Source organism: Nematolebias whitei, chromosome 6, assembly GCF_014905685.2.
Source record: "Nematolebias whitei isolate Nwh7 chromosome 6, NemWhi1, whole genome shotgun sequence".
Classification (NCBI taxonomy): domain Eukaryota; kingdom Metazoa; phylum Chordata; class Actinopteri; order Cyprinodontiformes; family Rivulidae; genus Nematolebias; species Nematolebias whitei.
This window is the reverse complement of record NC_056503.1, coordinates 22,635,324-22,654,543: the sequence shown is the minus strand read 5'-3', so window position 1 is coordinate 22,654,543 and position 19,220 is coordinate 22,635,324. Positions and strand designations below refer to the sequence as shown.

The following is a 19,220-nucleotide window of genomic DNA, read 5'->3' as shown; positions in this document are numbered from 1 at the left end:
ATATTTATATATATATATATATATATATATTGGATGATTCTATGCAACAAATGACCTTGAAGGGCTCATTCAAACGTTTTGAAGGTGGAGAGGCTTTTTGAACCTCAGTTTGAAGAAATACATTTTAAAGAGACAGTGTGGTGATTTTTGAAGTGATGTTATGTCAAATAGTTAACAATATGTATAACCTTTTCCGTTGTAACATGAGTCATAGAGGGGAAGGAGGATGTTTCCTTCAAGGCTAAGCTAACAGCTAGCTAGTCTGGGCTCCATCTCATATTGTTTTTCAGACTAATTTAGCTCCACTTTCTATAAAATGTCACAGCAGTGTAAAACAACACAACATTAGTTAATATCAGTCCCCTACACTTTCTTTAATGACACCATTTGTTTAGTTTGTCCCTGTTTTCTGAACCAAAGTGCACTTTTGAGCCACCGAGCAAGGTAGTAACAGAAGCAAAATGGCCGACACATGAAACAGTAAGCTGTCGGCTGTGGCTCAACAATGTGATGAACTGATTAGACTATGCAACCATCCGCTCACAGGATTTCTGTTACTCATCCTCTTTAGACATGTAGGAGAAAACTAATGTCATCCTCGGTCCGAAGGAATGTTCATTTATTCACTAGTTTGGAGGTAATGATGATCATGCTGACACTGCACAAATCATACAGCTGAGCCCGACATCAGTGTTGCCAGATAAATATAACTTTTTCTGCCCCCCGTTTCTGCATGCATGTTTACCAGTCACAAAATACATATCTTCTTACAACCTTTCCACTCCGAGAAAGCACATCCTGACTCAGCACAGATGACAGTTTGTGTCAAAATACAAACATTTTACAGAGAAAGTACAATAGTTCATCAATTCCTATCTGGAGACCCTGACTGGCATGGAAACAACAGCTCTTTCTGTCAGCTGTCTTTTGGCTTTTTCTTGTTCGTTCACCCCAGTAAACGTTGAAAGAACACAAATGTCTCCAGAGACCTTTCTCATGCAAACAGGACCTCAATAAATATAAAAAAAAAACACCTTAGATCATTTATTTCAGGTGATGATTTTTGTTGAGTAAAAGAAATCTTATATTGCAACTATATTTTTAGTCAGGTCATCTGGATGGTTTCTTTTTTTTTTTTTTTTGTGCTGAGATGTTTCACCTTCCATCCAGAAGGCTTCATCAGAGACCATCTTAGCACCAACATAACTGTTTTTTTTTTTTTCCCACTTTGGAGTAGGCTTTTGGAGGAGAAGCAGTTTTGTCTGGTGTTTCCTCAGACTGATGAAGCCTTCTGGATGAAGGCAAAATGTCTCAACACAAATAATAAGTAAATGAACAACATTTGAAAAAACAGAATTACATTAAACCAAAACGGAAGGGGTGTTTTTTTGTGTGTGTGTGTGTTTTTTTCTTTTTTACTATATAAACAACATAAAACAGAACAGCAGAACAATGTACAGTACACACTCAACGGAGGTACAGTTAGCAGGCTAGCCTTTAGCCTGTAGAAATGTTTTAAGTTCTAACCCGAATCCTGCCGAGTTATTCCAGCATCATATCTTCTTTAAGCTTAAACATAGCTCTCCATTTCTACATGCTAAAGGCTAGCCTGCTAACCGTATCTCTGTTGTGTGTGCTAGACTGCTGTTTTATGTTGTTAATAAAGTAAAAAAAAAAAAAAAAAAATACACTTCCAGTTTGGCTTAACGTAATTCTGATTTTTAAAACGTGATTCCGTTTTTATGTGATTCTGTCCACTTCCGCTTCAGCCACTTCTGCTTTGGCTTAACGTAATTCCATTTTATCCAATGTTGTTGTGTTTTTTCAAACGTTGTTCATTTACACCTTAGGGCCACCGTACTTTATTCCTACTGCACAGACTCTACAACAGCAAGAAAAGATGGAGACACTTAGTCTATGACATGTTCAGTCTGTCCCTTTAAACTACCACAGGCTGCTTGACTCAGTCATGAACCATATCATGACACACAATGAGGGACTTATTCTTACCATGTCTGCTTTACAATGATTTTCATTTGAGAACAACCACTGAACAGTAAAACAATAGGAGGTCTCTCCCAGGGTTCATTAAACACCATCTTTCCTGATGAGCTGGCATCTGTTGCATCACCACACGTCACTGATTGCATGTCTTTAGGAACTGCCTGTTCTTTGACCAAACTCTGTCATTAGTCAGTTTCAGGAGGAACTTACCACACCAATTCTTCCTAGAAGTAAAAACTGGTGGGGCTGTGGGAAGGGGAAGTTTAAAAAACTTATTTTTGGGTGAAACTTTCAGGCACAGCTTTTAAAGAGAGGGAGAGAGAAGCTGTCAAGTTGAAGTGAAGAGGGTGAGTGTGTCAGGGGTTGCTGATGACATGTACAGTAGCTGTTCATGGGTGGGGGGTGGGGGGCATGTGAGTCTCATTTTACTGAGTAGTCATTAGGAAAATCGCAATAAATGGCTTGTAGAGGAAAAAGCAGAAAAGCAGTCTTTGAAGTGTTAGTTCTCAGAGGCGATGCTTTGATTTAAAGATTAAAAAAAAAAAATCCAATTTATTGTAATTTGAACACAAGTATAAACACTTTTCTTGGAAGTAGTGAGGGAACTGACTCAAATAGCTATGATTTCTGCAGCTAATGTCCACAAAGTGGTAAAAACACTTTGTCTCGCTGTTTGTTCAGCCTCAGTGCTATCATCAGACCATGCAGTTCAGATCTAGGCCCGTGGCAGTTGTGCAGTCCATTCCTCCGCTGTTGTCTGTTGCTTTTTCCGTCTTTCTACTCTTGTTTTGTTTTATTGTCTGAGGGGGAAGTGTGCGCTGCTCCGATTAGCATCATGGTTTCCTCCTTTCCCATAACCCCCAGACCCCAGCAAGCCGCCTGTTTACTTTTAGAAATAAAAAATGGGCCTGCGCCCGTGAGGACGTGCCCCTCATCAGAGTCAAAGACACCTCCCCCGCCCCTACAGCCAACAACCCAAGGCCCCACATCTAAGATCCTCCTCCCTTCCACTCCTCTCCTCCCACTTATCACAGTTCCAGTCCTCTGCCTTATCCTGTTCCTCATCCGTCCATATTCCTCCCACTCTGCGTGGCTCTCCTGCTCCTTCCCTCCTCGTCCAGCTGTCAAATTACATCAAATAAAACACAGCCCAGTGGTCCCTGGTGCCAGATCACAGCTGTGTCTGTGTACGAAATGTGTTTAAACGTACAGTGAACTCATGAGTGCCTGGGAGAAGATGTGTGTGTGTTTGTTTTGTTGAATGGAAGGATGCTGTAACACAATACTCGCTTGAGTGTGGGGTGTGAATTTAATGAATGAATACACAGAGTGTGCGTCAGCGCAGGATGTCAACGGAGTGTGCACGTATCTGTGCCTGGACTTCAGTGAGACTTCACACACAAACGCTCCTCATCCTTTATAAAAAAAAAAGATTTTCCTCAGCAGGTCCTTCTGCTGCGAATGTTGGAGAGTGAAGCTGTTTCAGTGTAAATGTCACACACAGTGTGGCTGTCATCAGGAAGCCCTGTGTGTGTGTGTGTGTGTGTGTGTGTGTAGGTGTGTATGCGTGTGCACACGCATGTATGTGTGACATTAGGCTCAGGACCAAACTTGCAGTTGTCCAACATCCCCGCCTTAACATCTGCTCTGCACTTCTTTTTCACACTGACTCATTTAATTCTAAAAAGACCTAACGGTAATTTATTAACATTGTTTTGTAGTAATGTTAGCTCTAAAATTTAAAAGACAAATAAATCACATTATCCTAGAAGTCCCCAAAAAATAACACCTGCCTCTGGAAAGCTGTCTAATAAAAAAGGTAAAGATTTATCGTGCTGGTAAATAAATCTAAATTATTAAAGATGAATGGTGGGTGACAATGTTTTGCCCTGTGTGTGTGTTTGTGTGTGTGTATGCACTCGTGTGTTCATTTATATGCTGCGTTAGCAGAATATTTAATAATAACTGGATGGATTAAAGTGTAACTATCAAAAGATAATCATTAAATGCACACCTGCAACTGTTTACCATTTTAATGAAACATACAGAAAGCAATTATTTGATATTCATTTACAACTTTTGGAGCCAACCTGATTTAATAAACCAGCCACTAGGGAGCACAAGCCAGTGTATCTCTTGTGCCGGTCTTAAGCCCGGGTAAATTGTGAGGGTTGTGTCAGGAAGGGCCTCCGACATAAAACACTTTTGCCAAAACCATAATGCAAGCTCATCAAAGCGACACCATACCAGATCAGTCGAGGCCCCAGTTAACAACGACTGCCACCGGTGCTGTTGACAAACAGGGTGCTGGTGGACATTGTGCTACTAGTAGTCAAAGACCACGAGGATGCAAAGGACTGAGTGAGATGGAGGATTGGGAAAAGCTGAAAGACCTGATTTAACATGGCTGCCAAAGCCAGCTGATCCCTGAAAACACAAACATTTCCATGCATCTGTCAGACTTATGAATACTGAGCAACAGTTTGGTGTTTTTGAAGCAGCGAGTCATCCTTAACTCATCCTTTAAGCAAAAGATATTGCACAAAACTCTGGCTTTAACTAGTAGACTCAATTCTGTCATGTGAGCAAAATTTCTCATGATCCACTGAAAGTTAATGTTAATGAAACTCTCAGAAAGTACTGCACATTTACAACTGACTGACTTTTGGATTCAGTCCAGTTCAAGATGGCTGCCACATTAAGTCAGTCTTAGCCAACTCAAAAGTAGAACTCCAACCATCCATCCATCCATCCATCCATCCGTTCATCCATTATCTTTCCCCGCTTCTTCCTTTTTGGCTCACGAGGGTCACTGGTGCCCAATGCCCATGTCCAGCAATCACTGTGTGAGAGACGGGGGACACCCTGGACAGGTCTCCAGTCCATCAAAGGGATGCATAGAGACAAACAACCATTCACAATCTCAAGCACACCTGGGGACAATTTAGAGTTACCAATCAGTCTAACATGTATGTTTTTGGTCTGTGGGAGGAAACCAGAGTACCTGGAGAAAACCCATGCATGCACAGAGAGAACATGCAAACTCCACCCAGAAAGGTCCTGAGCTGGGGTTCAATCCAGTGACCTTCTCACTGAGAGGCGGCAGCTCTACCAACTGTGCCACCGTGCCGACAAAAGTAGAACTCAATCAGTTTTACAGATACCACCCTAAACTTTGCTGCAGCAGTCTCTGAAAATCATTAAAAGTCCATAAACTGGTCCCACAATAGTATGTGAGTTTGTGCATAAAATTATGTTCATGGTTTGAGTAAAGCTGCTATGATTCTGTACTTTCTCAACATAATATTATTTTGGTTGTAAACTTTCACATAAAAGGCCAAATATATTGTTCTTATGTTCAAAGAATTCTGTTTTTTTTTAGTTTAAGTTCAAGTTATTTATGTTTTTGTTTTTTTTTAAGTAGGGGATGTTGTAGAATATAGCTGTGTATTTAATTTTATATTTAAATGTGATTTTATTCCATCACATTAAAGTAATCTGTTTGGGAAGTCACATGAAAAAACATAAACTTAAAGTTACATTTGTGTATTAACTATTCACGCACCGTTGTTGTTTTTTTTTTTAACAAACTTGTACCTCCTGTTTAATTTTTTAGACTAATCAAAAAAAAATGTATTTGCAAACTGCAAGAGTGAGTTTGTTGAGGAGAAACGGTGAGTTCAGTTTGAGAGAAATGAGTCAAAGCAACAGTTCAGGGTGTGCAGACGGCGTCAGAGGTGTCGGGCTGTTTTTGAGGTTAGCACTAACTCATAACGGCTACGCTTGAAGCACGAACACATCAACACTATCTGACACTACTTTCAAGATGTAGATGACTCCAGCGTCCCCAGGTGTGTTAAGAGTTAAAATGCAGACTGTTCAGATTCAAGAGGCATAGCAGAAAAAAGCAGGTCAGCACTTGGTCACTTTTTTCCACTGAATGTTTACATCAACAGCTTAGCTCTGGGAGGGCTTCGGAGGAGTGTGCGTCTCTGGCAACAAACATCAGTAAATCCCATCAAACCCCAACTCCCTCTCGTGCAGCTCACTCTGCTCCCAACCCCCTCCTCCCACCACAACCTCTCCAGAGACTGAATTGGAGGCTTGGGAAAAAGATGGCCGCCCTTTGCACCCCCCCCCCCACCCCATCTTGCCCCCTGCATCCAGCACAGGGAGGTGAGGGAAGAAAGCTTGTGTCCCCCAGCAGCCCCTCCCCCTCCCCTGGCATATGTCCCAGTCCTCCAGCATCAATCTCTTTTGAGGACTTGGAAGAGGCCAAAGTCAAATGCAGGGGAATGCACTGGAAAGAATGTTCCCGTTTAAAACGAAACTAATATGAAAAGTAATGAAATCAAAACTAGAAGCAGAGGACTAAAGGCAGAAGAATGTGGAGGACACGGCTGTCACTAGAAGTACACACAAGGGTACACACGAGGGAGGGAAACAACAAAAGCAAGGAATTAAGGGAGTGGGATCTGGTAAAGGCATTGCCCTCAGGGTCAGCATCACCAGCATCCCTACTTGAGATAATGTGCGTAAGTTTTCTTGTATAACTCACGCTGTGGGAACATAAATCTGTCTATCTGGATGGGGACTCACCTTTGTAATGAAGACAAAACTATGAACCAGTACATTTTAGTTTAAGGACTTGGGTCAGGATTAGAATGGTAACTGAAGTCAGAGAAAGTGATGGATAAAGACTGAATCCTGATTCTGTCTCTGGCACAACAGTGACTCCATGACCCTTAGTCCAATGTCTGAAAGGATTGTGGTTTAAATATATTGATATGAAATGAAACGCCCATTCAATTGTGCGCTGTGTTACCATTACAGCTTCATATAACCAAATGTGATGTCAAAGTACTTGTCTAGTATCTTACTGAGTTCTGACTATTGACAACTTGTTGGCAAACAACATTTGGGAGAGTCTCCAAAATGCCTCAAACCCTTCTGAGGGTTTTTTAGTTCCTAAGGTACAAGTGTTTGAAATCCAGTTAATGGAGGTCTGAACATGCTTAAAAACATTATAACCATTTTCCTGGCAAAATAGTCATTGAACCATTGCAGCCATCTTGGGCTTGTCTAAAACCTATCTTAATTGTGTTACATTAATCTCCAACACGTTTCACAGCGCTAGGCTTTTAGTTTGACACATGCATAATAGCTGTCCTCTGACCGAAAAAAATGTGTACAAAGCAGGCAGTTATGATGGGGGTGAAGGTGGGCAACAAAACAATGTGCATGGCCGAGAATAAACTTTGTAATTTGTGCACGTGACAATAAGTCAGAGTCAGAATTTCTTTATTGTCACTCCACCAGGTGAGGACTGAGCTTCCCAGACCAGCTCGTCTCAGCTGTCTGAGGAAGTATAGTTTGATGAGCTTTCTTGATCAGGCTGGAAGTGTTGTTGCTCCAGCTGAGGTTGTCATTCAGGCACACACCCAAGTACTTGTAGCTGGAGACCACTTCCACCGCAGATCCTCTTATGTTCAGGGGTATAGGTGTGTCTGTTCCTTCTGAAGTCCATGACCATCTCCTACATCTTCTTCACATTGATGTGAAGGTTATTCTCCTCGCACCAGCTCTCCAGGTGTCCCACCTTCTGCCTGTAGTTGGACTCATCATTGTTTATGATGCATCCCACCACTGCTGTATCATCTGTAAACTTTATGATGTGACAGCCTGGATGGGTAGCTGCACAATCATACGTGAGCTTAGTGAACAGGACAGGGCTCAGCACACATCCCTGAGGGGAGCCAGTGCTGAGGGTTATGATGGAAAAGGAGAAGTTGTGGATCATCAGTGACTTTAGTCTGTTTCTTAAGAAGTCTAGGACCCAGTTGCAAATGGAGGTGCTTAGTCCTAGTGTGAGTAGTTTGTCCATCAGGGTTTGGGGGATCATTGTGTTGAAGGCAGATGTGAAGTCCACAAAGAACATATGGATGTAGGAGTCCTTCTGCTCCAGTTGTGTGAGAGCATTGTGGACCACAGAGGAGATGGCATCCTCTGTTGATCGATTCTTGTGTTATGCGTACTGGTAAGCGTCCTTGTTGATGCTGATGGTTGTTTTGATGTGGGTTATGACCAGTTTTCTGAAGCATTTAGAGACTATCGGGGTGAGGTCTATTGACCGGTAGTCATTCAGACCAGTCACTATAGAGCTTTTTGGTACTGGGATGATGGTGGCAGTCTTCAGGCAGGTGGGAACTGTTGCTACAGTAAGGGAGGAGTAAAAGTTAATAAGCTGTGACTTTCAAAATTTGGTCTTACACGAATAATGCGAGAGCTTAACACACTGGTCTCTTGGTCACAAACACTCAGAATTCTGTCAAAGTGCAGCAGAAAATTTGTGTTTCTCACAATTATGAGTCACCAACTAGTCTCCAGGAGTCGCAGACAGTGTTAAATGCCACCAAAGTAGTTATCTAGACAAAGACATCATATGTTTGTGCTTGCTAACAAAGTGCACCAGTGACATCGCAGGTAAATCCTTGAAATACATCAAACCAGACATGATAATGATAGCTGTGACCATTAAATCTGTTTAACGGAAAAATACAACAAAATGTGATGTTTAATGTTTGTTGAGCATTTTTGACAATAATACAAAACAAAATAGATTAAAAAGCACAAAACTAGATTTATTAATGGTTGATGTGACAAAAATCAACAAATTTACCAAATACTTGGGATGGTTGTTCCAGAACACCTCAGATCCTTTTGAGTAGTACCTTCATTGCAACTGTTGGAGACTAGATGGTGAGTAAGAATCATGAGACTGTGAGAATATGCAGCAGCAGCAGTCTCAGTGATTTATGAGTGTTTTCAACCAAACAGGGGTAAGTGGTGTCATCATATTTTTAGTGACCACTTTTTGAAAATCATGATCCAGGCCAGGGGTCTGCAACCTTTCAGAGCAAACGAAGCATTTGTACCATTTACTTACTAAGCACAATTTTTCCAGAGTGTCAAAACATACTACAAATGTGCTTATCAACTGGTGACCCAAGAGGTGATGTTTAAGAACTAAAATTATATAATGAATTTAACATTTATTCATATATTTACATTATGTGAAAAAAATATCCAGAATCAAAATGTTGTAATTCACTGAACTCTGCAGGGTGATGGGAAAATAATAAAGTATTCCACTTTGAAGAAATAAAGCATGAATTAAAAGTTCACAGCCTAGTGTGAAGCATCTGGGATGAGGATCAGAACCTCCAAATCTGAGACCATAGTCCTCAGTCAGGAGAGGGTGGACTGTCCTTTCCGCTTTAGGGATGAGGTTCTGCCTCAAATGAAAGAGTTCAAGTATCTCAGGGGTTTGTTCACAAGTGAGGGAAGAATGAAGCCAGAGAGCTCAGTCCTCACCTCCTTCTACAGGTGTGCAGTGGAGAGCATCCTGTGCTCCAGCATCAACGTGTGGCATGGAGGCTGCACAGCTGCAGAAAGAAAAGCTTTGCAGAGAGTGGTGAAGGCTGCACAGAAGTCTGTTGGAGTCAGTCTCCCCACCAGCAGACATCTACACCTCCAGATGCAGGAAGAGGGCCACCTGCATCAAGAAGGACCCCACTCACCCAGCACACACACTTTTTGCTCTGCTTCCCTCAAGGAGGTTGAAGAACATTAATTGTAGAAACACTAGACTGAGGAATAGCTTCTACCCTGAAGCTGTTAGACTCATGAACATCTAACCAGGATAATCATTGTAATGCCACTTTAATTGGTGATTTGTAACTTTGTCCACGTAGGTATCTCTAGACAAATTTGGAAGGCGTATCTGGAAGGCCATATCTGATTGGAGGATAAAACAATAGGTGTATCTGGAGGGTCACATATGATTGGGCAATAGAAAAATGGGCATGTCTGGAAGGCCACATCTGATTGGACAGAAAAAAAAAAGGCTAAATGAAAAAAAAAAAAAAAGCCGTTTGTGTTAACACCACAGACATATTATGTCTATGGTGTTAACTGGTTCGACATTAGTGGCGTCTCATGTTCAACATTAGCAGCGTCTCCATGACTTCTCTTTCCTCCTCTCTTAACACAGAATTTCCAGTTACATCTCAAAATAAGAGCAACATAAATGGGTAGTGGGGAGAGCTAAATATTTGTTTTTTCATATCTAGCCATCACATAAAAAAAACAAAAAAAAAACAGTTTTGGTTGATGCATAATGTGAAAATAGTTACAATCATTTCATAAAGAAAGAAAAATAAAGTAACCAAAAATAATAATGATACTTAAACTGGCTTTGGGACAAAGGATGTTTCCTTTAACTTCACTTTTTCTTGTTCAACTTTTTAAAGCGGTCACTGCAGATGAGTGAGCGTCAGTTTCTGTAAGATTTCTGCAACTGGAGCAAGTATTTCTGTTTACTGGTTAACTTCCTCAGCTGTCTCACATTTTAAGGGTCAATCCTACTTCATGTTTCAGCTCCTTTCATAGATCAGATCTCATAGAAGAGCACTTCTAAAGAGCAACTTTTGTTTTTAGCGTTTGTTTTAGACCATTATCTCGTCACAGGACTCATGATCTTTAAATGAGACCAGACTTTTTGACAAATGGAGCAGGTTTCACTTCAGATGCTTCATATTTCATTATAGCCTGTGTCAGGTGCAGCCTACAACCCAAGAACAAAAGAAAATCTTCTGTTTGGCAGCAGATGTAACGCTGTTTCTTAGAAACTTTCAGTTTTAAAAGAGAGCTGAAGTAACTTACCTAAAGAGCAGCAAATACAGCTAGCCAATGAGTGTTTGCCCTCTACAAACGCCTATTCTCCAGAAACACCCACTTTTGGTCTGCAGAGAACCCCTTCTCACTTTGTCTGTGTTGCTGATTATCCATGCTGCTGATTTCTTACCTTTAAGCTGCTGTATTCATGTCCATCTGCTCACAACAGACTCATGTTCAGGCTGCTGTTTAATACGCATATTATATCACATTATTATTGTTTAGTGTATATCTTAGATCCTTGTATACTGTTTTATTTTATATACTTTATAATTTTGCTATTTTTGGGTGTAACTGGGACCTTGAGTACACAATGGCATTCCACCTCATGTGCCACATGTGATGCAAATGACAAAAAAGTCACCTTGAAGCTTGAATGGATGGATGGATGAATTAATGGAAATTAAAAGTGTGTATAAAAATTTGAAAACAACAAAATGGTCAAAATTAGCCAATTTTGACAGATATATATAACTGTGACTTCTTGAATGTCTTATTTAATTACAAAAACTTGTATTTACTTTGACTTTAATCATGTTATATTTTTCTAATTCTTATGATTATCTAATTGACTCACCATATTTATTTGCATCAACTTGTCCTAAAGGTATTCCAAAGAATTCCTGGTGGATTTGAGAGAAAGATCCCACAGTAAGCCTGGAAGTTGATGAAATAAATAAATCTAATTGTGCTTCACTCCTTGTATTTGTAATATCACTCAAACATTTAAAGAACATGGACAGATAAACTTTTAAAAAACTGACCTTTTCTATTGTAGTTATATATAAAATAAATACATAAATAAACTATACAAATAAACTGAATTTTAGTTTTGACCAAGGCTTCAAATGGCCACGGACGAGGTACCAAAGCGCCACATGTGGCCCCAGAGCCACATGTTACAGACCCCTGGTCTAGGCTGTGCACTTATTCCATTGTCCTCCTCCGCCCACATCATACCTGCCTCAGCCTGCCTTGTTCTCACCTTGACAGCCCCCCCCCCCCCCACCACCACCACCACCATGTTTATGACTTAATCTATTGAAGTGCACATGAACAATAAAGGCAGTTCAATATTAGACACATTTTTAAAATAATAATATTTATCATCAGCGGTGGACCTGAAGGGTCACAGTAAACAGCATTTGAGAGGGTGTCACCAAAAAGACTTGATGATGGACTTTATAAGAAACAATAAAGTAAACCCCACAAGGCCCTCAGATTTTTTTTAAATTCATGTAAATTTAATAGAATAAAAGCACCTGGGATGTCACCTGTTATAGGAGGGCTGTGCATGGGGTCAAAACACACCTCCAGATTTTACAGAAGCTACATTTAAAAAGGTTCCATGAAGACACCTGCAACAATTCTGTGTCTAATTTAAGAGAACATGATCAAAATTCAAGCAACAAGGCTCCGAGTGAGTCCTGTAAAGAGCCCTGCTAGTGTATGAAGACATTTTGGCGACTCCCTGGTAAACATTGCTTACCAACAAGTGTTCACTATAGTTGCAGCCAAATGAGAGAATTCCTTCTTCTTAAAGTGTGCTTCTTAAAAGTTTCCATTTGTAGAGCAAGATAGATGTACCTGTTCCTACATCTCAGAAAGAACTGGGACACCACTACTTCCTGGCATGATTGGATAAAATTAAGTGGTGGAGGGAACGGGTGGAAGTGGATTCAGCTGTTTAAAACTGGAGGAAATGACCAGAAAACAACTTTAAGTGTGATATTAACTTTAAAGACGGAGCTACGAGTGAAGTGTGTGTTGTGTTTTACATCTGGACATTTGGGGGTGTGTGACTAAATAAAAGACACTGACACTGATGATTTCACACAGTCGTCGTCTGTTGGATGATTTCTTATTGAAACAAGAACTTCATGAGAATACAGTAAAGACAGTTGTTTTCTTACAGATGTCTTTTAAATAGTAGTTACATGATAATTTTCTTCAAATCCTTTAAATATGTTTCAGCTTCAGAACAAAAAACTTGATTTACAGTATCAGTACAATGTGTATTAAAATACCAGAAAATAATTATTTTTTTAGAGTTCACTGCATTTTTTTTAGGTAATGTTTCTTTCTGTCCTACCTGTTGGACACATGTCGTGTCCGTCGGGAACTTCCTGCAGGGGTATCGCATGGGGGTAAAGTGGCTGTGAAGGGTAAAAGGGCTGCTGAGGGTGAATCACACCTGGGAGGTGACTCAAAGGGCCCACTGCTGCTCCTCCGGCCTGTCTCTGTGCAAAAACAGCAAAAAAAAAAGAGTGGTTCAACCAAACTGAAGGAGGATCATGGAACACGTTCCTCAGTTCAGCTGCGTCTACGTCTCTGCTGCTGCGTGCGTGATTCATCTGCATGAGGTGAAGCAGCTGTTTGACCTCTTTCAGTTAAAGCCCACCACTCCTCAGAGAACATCTTCTAAAATCACAAGATCATTATGTGTTGACAAAGTTGTAGTTGTTTAATTCAAGCTTTAAAAATCCTATGCACCATTAGAAGATGAGTTAGTGCTCAGAGTGTGTGCTGTGAATGACTCTCAGCTACTACCACATCGAATTTCAACTCAATATCTGTAAAACTTCTTTCAGTTTTTCCCTCATCAGAGGGCTCCACAGTGAATCATCCTCCTCTATCTCACTTTGTCCTCACTACAACTACCTCCATGTCCTCTCTAACTGCATCCATATATCTCCTCTTTGGCCTTCCTATTTGTTTTGTTTTTTCCTGGCAGCTGCATTTCCAACATCCTTCTACCAATATACCCACTGTCTCTCCTCTGGACATGTCCAAACCATCTCAGTCTGGCCTCCCTAACTTTATTTCCCAGCTGTATAACATGTGCTGTACCTCTGATGATCTCATTCCTCATCTTATCCATCCTTGTAACCCCTCAGGAGAACTTAAACATCTTCATTTCTGCCACTTCCATTTATTTCTCGTCTTTTTGTCCATGTCTCTGTTTCCAGACCATACAATATAGCTGGTCTCACCACTGTCTTATAAACTTTTCCTTTGACCTTTGCTGACTCCTTTTTGTCACAAATCACTCCTGAAACTTTTCTCCATCTACTCCATCCTGCCTGGACTCTATTCTCCACCTCTTTACCACATTCCCCATTTCCCTGGACAGTGGACCCCAAGTACTTGAAGTCCTGCACCTTTGTGACCTCTGCTCCTTGTAGCCTCACTGTTTCACTGGCCTCCCTCTCATGCACACACATGTACTCTGTCTTACTACAGCTGACTTTCATTCCTCTTCTTTCAAGTGCATACCTCCACCTCTCCAAGTTATCTTCCACCTGTTCCCTGTTCTCACCACAGATCACAATGTCATCTGCAAACATCATAATCCACAGGGATTCCTGCATGACCTCATCTGTTAGTCGGCCCATCACCAGAGCAAACAAGAAGGGGCTCAGAACCGATCCTTGATGCACTCCCACCTCCGCCTTGAAGCTATCTGTCACTCCTACAGCACATCTCACCACTGTCCTGCTGTCCTCATACATGTCCTGTTGTACCAGTCAAACATACTTCTCTGGCACTCCAGATTTCTTCATGAAATACCACACCTCCTCCCTCAACACCCTGACACATCTGCTTTTTATAAATCCACAAAGACACAATAGAATTCTTTCTGACACTCTCTGAACTTCTCCATCAGCATTGTCAAAGCAAAAATGGCATCTCTGGTGCTCTTTCTCGGCATGAAACCATACTGCTGCTCACAGTCACCTCTTGTCTAAGTTTTGCTTCCACAACTCTCTCCCAGATCTTCATTGTGTGAACCATCAACTTAATTCCCCTGTAGTTGCTACAACTCTGTACATCACCTTGTTCTTAAAAATGGGCACCAGCACACGTCTTCTAAAACTAAACAGGTTTAAATTATTTTTGTACAGGCTAACATCAAAAATGTTTGGTGGCCATCTTGAATTGGGTTGTTCAAAAAGGTACACAGTTGTAGATTTACAATCAGTAATTATATTTTTAAGAGCTAAATTGAAACTTATCCAGTGGTTGTTGAAATATTTTGCTAACAGACACTGTTGATGCCAACAGTTAATGGCAGAGTTTTTAGCACCAACATTTGCACAATGTGTAGTACTTTAAGTATGTGCTGAGGATAATTTTCTACTACATTATACTATATATATATATATATATTTTTTTTTTTTTTAAGTCCACCGGTTGTATTATATTTAATGCTTTTATTTTGCTATGTCAAATTCCTGTTAGATCCTTTGTAAAGATGTAACCTTTATTTTGTTGAGCCCATTTTCTGTATAGCATTTTTACATTTTTTTTGTTACACAGTAGTATTTCCTAACCGTCAAATTTTAGCTCAAATATTATAAGACGGCTTGAGTTGAATCCATCTTTGTGTCTTCTCGAGTACGTTGGTTGTGGAGGCCATCTTGAATCAGATTTTAGATAAATATGTGGTAATTTTCTGTAAGTTTCATTAAACATGGTCAAGTGAATAATGAGATATTTTGCTAACAAACAGGCCACATCATGTCCATCTTCATCAGGAAAACCTCATCTAAATACATATTTTATTTTCAAAATGTGTTTTCATATAACAAACTGGAGGAGCTAAAGTTTTAGTTGTTGTTTTTTTTTTTTATTCGGCGTGTGAATCAGTAACCTTGGGTTTTACCAGCAAGGTTTTCATTGTTTTCATAAAGATAAATCCTGCAGCTAAATTTGTCTCCTTTGCTTTATCATCCTTGTTTTTTTTTTTCTCTCTCTCATTATTATTATTTTTTGCAGCTTATCACAGAACGTTCGTGCAGGAGGCTGCAGTTAGAGGACGGAAGTCTACCGTCAGCAGTTGACAGCGGAGCCAAGAGAGATATTGAATTCTGTGTGTTTACAGAGCGTTAGGACAAAGATAGCCACTGGGCTAGTTTTTTTTTTTAGCTAATCAAAACTGTTATTAGAAAACAAACAAACCCTGAGGAGATAGTGTTTGACATTTTGGTATAAAAATGGCAAAAATAAATACAAATAATTATTTTTCTCTTGTTAAACTTAAAATCCCACAAAGGTTTGTTGCTTTCAGACTTTACAAAAAAAAGTGATGAGGTTTCTCAGGTAGTGTACTTAATGCACAATTGCTGACTTTTATTATCTGCAATAAGTTAAAAGAAATCCAGAACAATCTAAATGTTCAAATATATGTCATATGTATCTGACAGCTCGGCAGACGGACGGACTGCCCATCTGATAAGGAACCCCAAGTTAGCCTCAGCAGCATTTATCAGAGGCCGTCCAGCTGCAAGGAAGGCTGATGTGGTCAGACTCAGATCTGCATGGAGCGCTGCTATCTCCTGTCGAGTCTGTCAGCGAGCATGGAAGGAGCCCCATGGATGGGTTTGAGATCACATGCTGATATGAACGAAGATAACACCAGCAGCACATATCTTTGGATCAGTTTGAGAGCAGAACAAGTTAAAATCATGGCCAAGGCAGCAGTTTGGTGGAGCTCTCTTACAACGGTGCTGAGTAGTTTGTGTTGTCCACCTTCAGAAAGTTCTCCTGTCAACATTTTGAATCATGTTGATAAGAATAGTTTGCTCTCCACCATCTTCACTTCACATTTACTTTTATTTCAACTACTTTTTGTCAGTTACGATCATAAAACTAGCTATATTTACAGAAAATGTCCGTTTTAGTGAACCGTTCCACAAATTCACCCCAGTTATAGTTGGAAAACTGAGAAGGATCATTTTGAGTTGACTGAGCTCTATGAAATTAATTGAGTTCAGTTTATTTATAAAGCGCCAAGTCACAATAGAAGTCGTCTCAGAACACTGAACAGAAACATTCATACAAAAAGCAAGTTCACATTATTTATCTGAGAAGCAGACTGCTTTGAGTTTAACTCCGTCATGGAACTCTCATCTTGAACAAGCATGAAGGCGACAGTGGAAAGGAAAAACTCCCTCGTGAGGAAGAAACCTTTAACAGAACCAAATCAGGACAAGTGGCCAACCGCTTCAACAAGCTGAGTTTGAGTTGAGAGGATAGGAAGGAGGAACAGATACACAATGGCAGGTCAAGAATTACGTTACGATAGAAATGACTTCAAATTAAAAAATACTCAATTTTAGCAACTCATTTTAGGAAATGTGGACAATTTGTCCTCCAGTGGTCTAAGCCTATGGCAGCATAACAAGCCAATAAATTAAAGAGATTAAACCTTGGTCATTGTCATGTGTAATACATTCACACTCCTTCAAACATTATTACAACCCTGAATAAAAAGCTCCAGGATTTATGAGAACTTGATGCTGACTGAATCCATCAGAGACGAGAGAAGACGGCATGTTGGACTGATCACTACATTCATGTTGTCACTGGTCAGAGTCTCACTACCCAAAGGCTGCAGACCAAAAACTGTCCAGGAGGCACAAAATACTGAGAACTGAGGGCTGATGAAAACACACCAATCAAACCATTGGTGCAGTTTGTTCAGCCATCGTCTCTCAGCGAGAAGGTTGCCAGATAGAATCCCAGCCTCAGACCTTTCTGGGTGAGGTTTGAATGATATATGTTTACATGTGGATTGTCTCCATGTTCTCTGATTATGGTGCCTCCCACAAACTAAAAACATGCATGTTACACTAACTGGTAATTCTAAAGGGCCCAGCATACTCCATCCAACGCCGAACAGTCGACTCGAGGTGTTGTGTTTGCAGGACGTTTGTTTTCACACACACCTTTCATAGTCCACAAGACACAGGCGCAGAGCTCCTGGGAAACGCCTCCCACTGCAGTATACGTCACCACAGGGTTTCTTCCTGCCAGAGTCTCCACTCCGTCCCTGCATCCGCTGTTTGGCCACAAATCTATCATGAAAAAGTGCCACACTCTTCAGCAGACAGACTCCTCTGTGCATAATGTCTGCATGCTCTCCATCCAGGAGTTTTTGGCCATTTGACTAATTAAGTGTTTGAAGAGTTGTACAGATGAATGTCCAAGAGCTTTTCAGCATAAACAAACAGGCACACAAACTTCTGACCAATCATACAATACTTGCTGTGTTCGCCTGTGAGAAGAGCTTTGGCCTTGTGAGAAAGAAGGGGCGGGAGAAGCTACTCAGAATAAAATTACGTAACTTTTGAAGCGAACTACGTCAGTGAGAGGCGATTTTGCCACTTTGGATGGAGTTTGCAGGGCCCTTAAGTTGTCCTTAGGTGTGAGTGAGAGTGTGATAGTTTTTTTGTGTCCCTGTGAGAGACTGGAGACCTATCCAGGATGTACCCCGCCTCTCTCACAGTGACTTCTGGAGATAGACACTGAACCCAAAAAGGAAGAAGTGGATGGTTTGAACAACTGGTTTGAGTCGATATTTTTTCATATTTTTTCCAGAAATGGTGTAACCCACAACCCTTTATTCAATGTATCAGTCAAGTGTCACCTGGGAAGGTTTTAAAAAAATACTGTGAGTGCCACGTCTTTTTATACAAACTGAACTTTAGAAACCACAGAATTTGATCAAATAACCTTTATTTTCTGGATCATTCTTTGGATCAGACTTCTCTGGAAATGACTTTTTACTTGATGATGGACTGAACCATGGTTTTTTCCCTTTATGAATCAAATTAATCTTCACGACGAAGCCAGCTTCCTCATTCATCACCCTCTAGGCCTCTTAATAAAACCGTATAACATTCTGAATGAAATATTTCTCTAGTTTTTGTAACGAATGAGTGAAACATAGTGTCTTTCTGTGCACAGTCTTTGACTGTTGTGGTCTGTTTTTCCAACCCAGTAGTGGAGTTATCTGTTGGTGCATTTACTATAAGAACAATCAGGATTAAAGACTGGAATCTGAAGACTGCGACTAAATGACATTTTTTAAGTTGTGTAAGAACACCTGCTCCCTGCTGGATGACAGCACTCCTCAGCCTGTCTCCTCATAGGGCCACACCTCATTTCAGCCCCTTGTTTCTACCTCATTCTTCCTACCATAATCCATACCTCATTGTAATACATGAAGGTTAGAGCAGAGACGGACCAGTAAATAATGAGCTTAACTGCTTCTTCACCACAACAGACAAAAGCAACATCCTCATTACTGCAGACAAGGCCCTGATCTGTTGATCCATTTCCTGTTCAATCCTACCATAACTCAAAACTTCTGCAACTCATTCAGAAAACCCCTCAAACTGGGATTTAGACGCCTTCTGGTTTCTGAAAGAACGGATACAACAAGAGTGGTTGAAGACGAACCCACCTCTGATGTGTATTTGTGCCATGAAACGATGTAGTAGCAGATCCAAAATGGTTGACAAGTGAAACAATAGGCATGATTTGTGACTTAAACGTTTGTTAAAGTGATTCTATAGGTCGGGCCTGATGATCTGGTCATGGGATTAAAGAACAACAAACAGGTTTTCACAGGAAGCTCGATGATGGCCTTTGTGACCATTTGGTTGACCTGTTTTGTGAAAGAGCCTCCAGAT

The 19,220-nt window shown here is 40.6% G+C and overlaps 1 protein-coding gene across 1 annotated transcript in view; it reads right to left on the bottom strand.

Moving 5' to 3' along the window:
• ets1 (v-ets avian erythroblastosis virus E26 oncogene homolog 1) overlaps window positions 1–19,220 on the bottom strand; it is a 55,643-nt gene that overhangs the window by 33,407 nt on the left and 3,016 nt on the right. The window contains exon 2 of the mRNA XM_037678115.1: window positions 12,833–12,980. Coding sequence (XP_037534043.1) covers window positions 12,833–12,980 — 148 coding nt within the window. The remainder of the gene's footprint in view (window positions 1–12,832; window positions 12,981–19,220) is intronic.